At 42.2% G+C, this 8,208-nt stretch overlaps 1 protein-coding gene and 1 pseudogene across 1 annotated transcript; one reads left to right on the top strand and one right to left on the bottom strand.

The window, feature by feature from the left end:
- Window positions 1–365: 365 nt before the first annotated feature.
- Window positions 366–2,150, top strand: LOC139387268 (zinc finger protein 177-like; annotated as a pseudogene).
- Window positions 2,151–6,927: 4,777 nt separating this feature from the next.
- On the bottom strand, window positions 6,928–8,145 carry LOC139406686 (GDP-D-glucose phosphorylase 1). Its single transcript, XM_071149579.1, has one exon. The coding sequence runs from the start codon at window positions 8,143–8,145 to the stop codon at window positions 7,024–7,026; it is 1,122 nt and encodes a 373-aa protein (XP_071005680.1). The 3' UTR covers window positions 6,928–7,023.
- Window positions 8,146–8,208: the final 63 nt, after the last annotated feature.

Below are 8,208 nucleotides of genomic sequence, written 5' to 3'. Positions count from 1 at the left end.
TCTGTCTTCAATGCTGGGCACATCCTGGTTGGAACTGCAAAAGAGAATTCCCACAGAAGTTAGTATTCACGCGTTGCTTGCTAAGTTAGCTAATATTACTTAGCTAGGAACAGAACTTTAGACCAACAACAACAAGTGGTAACTGGTTACAGCTTCTCAGATATTATCACATATTATTGAACATTCCTAACAGCAAATAACGTTAGACAAAACCCCAAACCTTTGAATGAAAAACACGTCTTGACTTGCAAGAAAAGTGTGGGTGAACTTCATAGCTAGCTAGGTCACTTGACTAGTAGCAGCTAGCAAAAAAATAACTTTCACTACAATGTTGCTTAGCAACTAATGTTCCGTGCACCGTTGCCATGGGATCAGCGGTGCGTTCAGTACGACAGAACGGTATTGAATGTTTAATTCAACGGAAACGATACTGTACTGAACGACCAGTTTGATACCGATGTGATTATGGGGGCCAGAGAGAGATTGTATGGTGGGCTGTGTGCTGCACGAGTTTTGCGATTTCAAGTGATCACACCCACCAAACGGGAGCAAACGCACCTCAAACCGTCACGTGCTACACACGTTGAAATGAACTGAACGCACCCCGGTTGTCTTGTTTGTAGCTTTGCTTTGATCGTGGTGGCGGCAATACCTAGCTTGCTACTGCAAGATCAGGATAGCGTGCAGTGTTCACCATTTGTTTTCAGCACGGGCATGGGTAGAGCACACGAAGGTAGCTTTCTAGCTGCAACTTGCATTATCTAAAAAAATATTCAATACAGCTGTTACGGGTTTTTCTCAACGAGCGATTAACAGTTGCTGTTGATGAGATATTCTGGGCAGTTGAATAAAACGCAAACTGAGTACCAGGAAGAACTTTCCCCTTCAAAGGAGGAAAACGACTGTCTGCAAAGGCTGCTTGAAGTCGCTGTTATTAAACATGAGATCAGGCTACACATAGCAGGTTCGTTAGTTTGTCTAGTTCGACTACTCTACAAAATGTACAGTATTTATTGGGCAACTCATATCAGCTTTTGTGTTTTCAATGTTAATGCTGTGTATTGTGTTTTGTGATTGCAGTCTACCCTAGGCGACTCATGACGTTTACATTGTCATTTCATCCAGACCTCCAGCAGCTCACTCTCCATGGTGATCAGGAGGTTCCCCCTGATCAGCAGCACTGTGTGCAAGAGTGGAGCCCTAGTCTGGGACAGGAGGACCAAGAGCCTACACATATTACAGAGGAACGTGGGGAGCTCAGGACCAGTCAGTGGGAAGAGCAGCTTCCAAAGCTGGAAGATGACACCAAATACTCCATATTCACTCCTGACTGTGATGAGAACCTAATTCTGCACTCGTATCTTTAGCGTGGTCAACATTAAGTTAATGAAGAAAGGGTATCTCTCCCCAGCACCTCAACTAAATAGATCCATACAGAACCTTATGAAGAGGACTACATAGTATCAGAACTAACCAGTGACTTGTCATTCTCTTGCTGCAGTAATCCAGACTGTTCTGCAGTCAATGGGGTGGAAAGTTAAGTCCCTCAGTCAGGTTTTAAGCCCGGCAAATCAAATATAACATGGACAGTAAAAAGACAAAGATCCTGTGTCAATAATAAGGGTAGGAATTCTACAGTCATCCAATCTGAAATCACCCAGTCAACGTCATAATGCTTCTTGTCATTGTAAGGTGTGGCATGTCTTTTCGTTACATGTGTTCTTTAGTGAATCATGTGAAAATTCATACAATGGATATAGAACATCCTTGTGGTGTGTGTGAAAAATGCATTGAGTCCTCGGAAAGTATGAAAGATCACCTGCAAATGCACCTTACAGCGAAGTTTACGTGTAACATTTGTCGTGAATGTTTTGTAAGGAATTGAAAGCTGACAGTGCACACAAGGACTCATTCAGCACTGGTTCCCATCTTAGAGTGCACATGAGGCCTCATACAAGAGAGAAATCATATGTCTGCCCTGATTGTGGCAGAGGCTTGTTTCAGAGTGAACATCTGAAAGCAACACAAGGATCCACACAGGTGAAAAACCATACCATTGCTGTTTTTGTGACAAATGTTTGAGGACTGGCACTAATCTGACGGGTCACATGAGGACTCACAGGGGAGTAACCATATACGGTGCATTCTGAAAGTATTCAGACCCCTTGACTTTTTCCACATTTTGTTATGTTACAACCTTATTCTAAAATGGATTCAATTGTTTCCCCCCCTCATCAATCTACACGCAATACCCCATAATGACAAAGCAAAAACAGGTTTTTAGAAATGTTTGCAAATTTATAAACATAAAACTGGTATTACATTTACATAAGTATTCAGACCCTTTACTCAGTACTTTGTTGAAGCACCTTTGGCAACGATTATAGCCTCGAGTCTTCTTGGGTATGACGCTACAATCTTGGCACAAGTGTATTTGGGGAATTTCTCCCATTCTTCTCTGCAAATCCTCTCAAGCTCTGTCAAGTTAGATGGGGAGCATCGCTTGATGTTGCCATTTCTATAGCATGATGCTGCCATTTCCACAGCATGATGCTTCACCGTAGGGATGGTGGCAGGTTTCCTCCAGAAACTTGGCATTCAGGCCAAAGAGTTCAATCTTGGTTTCATCGGACCTGAGAATCTTGTTTCTCATGGTCTGAGAGTCCTTTAGCTGCCTTTTGGCAAACTCCAAGCGGGCTGTCATGTGCGTTTTACTGAAGAGTGGCTTCCGTCTGGCCACTCTACCATTAAGGCCTGACTGGTGGAGTGCTACACAGATTGTTGTCCTTCTGGAAGGTTCTCCCATCTCCAAGGAGGAACTCTGGAGCTCTGTCAGAGTGACCATCGAGATCTTGGTCACCTCCCTGACCAAGGTCGTTCTCCCCCGATTGCTCAGTTTGGCCAGTCGGCCAGCTCTTGGAAGAGTCTTGGTGGTTCCAAACTTCTTCCACATGAGGGAGGCCACTGTGTTCTTGGTGACCTTCAATGCTGTAGAAATGTTTTGGTACCCTTCCCCAGATCTGTGCCTCGACACAATCCTGTCTCAGAGCTCTACAGACAATTCCTTCGACCTCACGGCTTTGTTTTTTCTCTGACATGCACTGCCAACTGTGGAACCTTACATAGCAGGTGTGTGCCTTTCCAAATCATGTCCAATCAATCGAATTTACCACAGGTGGACTCCAATCAAGTTGTAGAAACATCTTAAGGATGATCAATGGAAACAGGATGCACCTGAGCTCAATTTTGAGTCTCATAGCAAAGGGTCTGAATACTTATGTAAATAAGTTATGTTTTTTATTTAATACATTTGCAAAAATGTATAAAACCTGTTGTCGTTATTGTGTGTAGATTGCTGAGATTTTTTTTTATGAATCCATTTTAGAATAAGGCTGTAACGTAACAATTTGGAAGAAGTCAAGGGGTCTGAATGCCGTGTAGATGGAGTCTGTCAAATGCACAAAAAAAGGGGGTTAAATACATGTAAAAAAATAAATAAATAAAACTATTCCTGATCTTTCTTATCTCTCAGATATAGGAGAGACACTTCAGAACCAACTTCCTTTTGATATTATCTGTTTCATGTAGTGAATATTTTTTTCAATCCGTTTGTATGGACTAATAGCAGTAAGGCCAACAAAAAAAATATATATATTTTTTAAATATATTTTTTTTGTTACTGCAAGTGGTCATAAAATTCCAAATCAAAAAGCTAAATTATCCTTTGTATGACATTAAAACAATTCCATATAGCTTAGTAGAACCCCCGGAGCAGGTTTGTGATAATGTTAGTCTATTTAACCTTTATTGTATGGAAGTTTATAGAAAAATAACACAGCTTTTACACGTACATAGCTATGTCGTTTGTCTGAATTTCCTATTGTAGGCTTATGGGTTTTCTACATCTCAGGTCCTTCCTTTCTACTTGCCTCCAGACATCCTCTGTCAACAGTCAGTCTCTGGAGAGGTTCCCCCTGAGCAGCAGCACTGTGTGCAGTAGTGGAGCCCCAGCCTGGGACAGGAAGACCCAGAGCCTACACAGATAAAGGAAGAACTCGGAACCAGTCAGTGTGAAGAGCAGCCTCAAGAACTGGAAGATGATACCAAAGACTCCCATGTTCTTTCCTGCCTTTATGGAATATGACTGTGAGGATCCAACTCTGCACTCCAATCTTTATCATGCCCAAAATGATGGAAAAGAAGAGTCTCTACCCATCACCTCAACTGCACAAACAGAAACTGGTGGAGATTACTACAGAGTATCAGAACCAACTAGTGATTCTCAGCCCATCTCTGCAGGGAATCCATACTGTTCTGCAGCTCAAGAGTAAAAACATGGATAGGATGGGAATTGGAGGACCTCAGGTTAAGCCAGTAAAATCAAAGAAAACATGGACAGTAAAGACAAAGCTCCCGTATAAACACTAAGGGTAAGAAATCCACAGTGTTGCCCAATCTGAAATCACCCAGGCAAAATGACAATGCACTTTGCCATAGAAGTGTGTAGAAAGTAGTGCATGGAAAATCTTTCCACTACATGGGTTCATTAATGAAACGTGCAAACTCATACGAAGGAGAAATAACCTATTTGTGGTATGTGGGAACTGTTTTTGGGCCACAGAAAGTATGAAACATCACATCAAAACTCACATTGCAGATATGATGTTTGTAGTAAATGGTTCATTAGCAATAGGGATCTGACTGTGCACATGAGAAGCCACACTGAGCAGGAAGCGTATCAATGTTCTGTAATAAAAGTCACTATGGGGAAAATGTGTAAGAGTGCAATGATTAGAATAAATAATTAATTGACAGGGGCTGCATGAACTTCCAAAAGGCCCACGCAGGCCACTGTCAACTATTTTGCTCACAGTGGTGGTCAGTGCCGTTTAAGATGAGGGAGGATGATAATTTTTTTAGGAGCATGGCCTTGTTTATATTACAGCATATTGGACGACTGTCATTCATATTTCATTCACCCAGCACCCAATGTAACATCGATAGGTTTAGGCTACTAAATGATACTCAAATTTTCCCTGTACCCATAATTTCATTGCTAAAACAAAGCTTATGACTTAAAGTTTACAACATATGTGCACTGGTCGAGATAATTTTAAGCAATCAAGGTAAGGCACAGTGACACATTCAATACTGCCTTGCACACTCTTGCCTGCATCTAGCTGATCTAGGGTGTAATCATTAGTCACAACAGTTGTAAACATAAGTTTCTATTGGACAAATTCACGTATGTTTATCCTCGTTTTGTTTGCTTGTATTTAAGAAACATTTTTTATCAGAATTGAAGGAATGAATACACCCCTGATCACACCGAAACACAGTTCACTTTCATAGAAGCCACATAAAAACAGCATGATCACGTTGCTCGTTGTATATATCATTCCTTCTCGCAACTATCTACGTGCTCTTCTCTCACTTTTTCCCTTCGCCTGTGGGCTTCAGTGCACAACACATCAGCTGTCTGTGACCAGGCAAAAAAAACATTCCAAGCCAAACCTTCATATCAAGACCGCTAACCACTACACACAGCCTACATGGTTGTCACGTCATAGTCAACATACCAGGACTAACACATTAGTAAACTATCATTCAGTACAGTCAGAAATCAGTTTAGAAGTTACACCGGCACGCCCTGGTGGCAATAAATTACTAAAACCAAAAGCTTACCTTGAAGTTCCAGTGTTGGATTGCCATAGCAAGCTAGCTAACATCGCATCCCTCTCTGTTTGAGCTGGGTGTTTGAGTAGGCTAAACTTTCTAGCTGCATTCACTAGCTAAGTAAAAAATATATACAACCTAAAATAGCTAGCTCTCTCGCTTCTCAATTTTGAAAGAAATGAATTTGTTCAAAACTGTTCAACTATTGTCTTTCTCTTTGAGTCAACTACTCACCACATTTATGCACTACAGCGCTAGCTAGCTGTACCTTATGCTTTCAGTGCTAGATTCATTCTCTGATCCATTGATTGGGTGGACAACATGTCAGTTCATGCTGCAAGAGCTCTGATAGGTTAGAGGATGTCCTCTGGAAATTGTCACAATTACTGTGTAATCTATGGAAGTGGGTGAGAACCATGAGCCTCCTAGGTTTTGTATTGAAGTCAATGTACCCAGGAGGATAGAAGCTAGCTGTCCTCCAGCTACACCATGTTGCTGCCCTACAGTGCTGCTGAGGCTACTGTAGATCTTCCTTGAAAAACAATGTTTTCATCAATTTGGTGACCTGTGACTATATTTAGTAGTTGTATCTAAAAAGGATAACTTTTAATGTTTCACAATTTTTATGAAACTCACTGAGGATGGTCCTCCCCCTATTTAGTAGTTGTATCTAAAAAGGATAACTTTTAATGTTTCACAATTTTTATGAAACTCACTGAGGATGGTCCTCCCCTGGTTTCTCACTTAATAAGTATAATAAATCTATATTATTCAATTATCACCTGCGTTGCCAAGGGCTAAAATAGAAGTCAGTTCTATTTGTGACGCAGATCACGCTGCAAGTCCTGCCTCTCCCATCTCCTCATTGGTTTATAGAAGCAGGTACCCACCCATGTGGGTGACAAAGACAAACGAGGTCAGTGGCGGTAATGCACCTAATTTATGAAAGTTGCCAATCGCAATATAAAGTCAAGAGAAGAAAAAGCCTGGAAGGAGAGATGACTAGAAACGATTTGGTTGACCGCTTTATGTGTGGATTAATTGGCGGAGTAGAGGACCTCGTGATCGAGTTTGGTGTGGGGGGACAAAATAAATGTATGCACAAAGGCGCATATTATTTGGGTTCGGAGGACCGCTCCTGTCATGCAGGTTCAGGTATCCTATACAGGACAGTTGTACATTCTAAAAACAGAGAAACTGCATTACGCCAGTGTTTGTGGTAATACATCTGAAAAAGGAAAAAAAAGTTACTGCGATTTCAAGTATGTTTTATTCAGTTGAGATTTGTTGAGTTATACTTTAATGCCCATGAAATATAATAAACCCAATTGTTCACTTCCAGGTAAATCAAGCTTTAATGTCTTTCTGTAAATGTGCAGTAAGTTGCTGTTCCAACTGAAGAAACTGTTGGTCAGGCAGCAGATACCTCTGAATGATGGCCATCACATCTTTTTCAGTGCTGTGTTCAAAGTCATGTCTGTTCTTGAATGGTAAATGTCCAGCCAGCTCACACAGAGCCACATTGAAGGCAGATTCATCTTTGGCACCAAAGCAGGACCTCCTAGGCCACACAACAATGCGCACACCACGCCTGGCACGCACATCAGACTTACCAGGTGGGCAGCCTCGAGTGAAAAACAGGTTGTGTGCCTTGTTCCTCTCCACCAATGAGTTTGTGACCTGACTAATGGCACAGACAACTTTCTCAAGGTCATCCATTTCAGCGTAGAACATAAAGCCGATGGGGAAGTCTCTCAGACGGTAAAATCCCTTTTCCGGCACTAAGGGTTGGGTTGAAGCAGTTTCTAAGTTTAGCTCCTGCTTCATGTAGTATCCATGAAGGTGGAGATGATTGACAGATGCAAACGCACCAAGACTATTGAATCCCACCCGGAAGCCCGGGTCAGAACTCAGCAGCACAGATTCGATTCCGATTTGGATGGCAGCGGGGGTCAGGACCTGTGGTGAACACTGGGTGGGCTCTGGAACTAATAAACAGTGACCAAATTCCAATGGGCTAACATTGACCATCACCATAATTCTACAGAGATCATCACATGGGTGTCCATTCTCTTTACAGGGGCCCCCACCTTTGGGTTGCAACGTAGGCTCAATTTGCTTACTCATCTCAAAAATGACTTCCTCTGGATTGATTTTGTTGAAGTTGAACTGCTTGGTGTCAAAGTTTTGTTTGATGCTTAATATTTCCTGAGGCTGTCTTCGCTCTATCCCTCTTTGAATATTCAGTTGGGCCACATACCGAGCCGGCCCAGGTAAAATTCTTGTCTCCAAGTCGCCCAGGTGATAACGGAACAGCCCCCTGTCCATCCTGTCAGTCCATCCGGCTTGAATTGTCGTGTCAAATTTAGACATCGAGGCAGTTCGGTCACCACATCCAGACCAGCAAACATGGTCAGCAAAATCTCGGTTACAGTAGACGAAACGTGTTGGCGATTTGCCGTCCTCCATTGGTCTGCAATAAATATTAGCACCGGTAGCTACCCAGACGTTACGTGGCACGATGTATCTCGT

This window comes from Oncorhynchus clarkii, chromosome 1 (genome assembly GCF_045791955.1).
Source record: "Oncorhynchus clarkii lewisi isolate Uvic-CL-2024 chromosome 1, UVic_Ocla_1.0, whole genome shotgun sequence".
NCBI lineage: Eukaryota > Metazoa > Chordata > Actinopteri > Salmoniformes > Salmonidae > Oncorhynchus > Oncorhynchus clarkii.
This window is presented reverse-complemented; position numbering and strand designations above follow the sequence as displayed.

Coding starts and splice junctions, on each gene's coding strand:
- LOC139406686 (XM_071149579.1), bottom strand. CDS start 8,145: ATGGAGGACGGCAAATCGCCAACACGTTTCGTCTACTGTAACCGAGAT.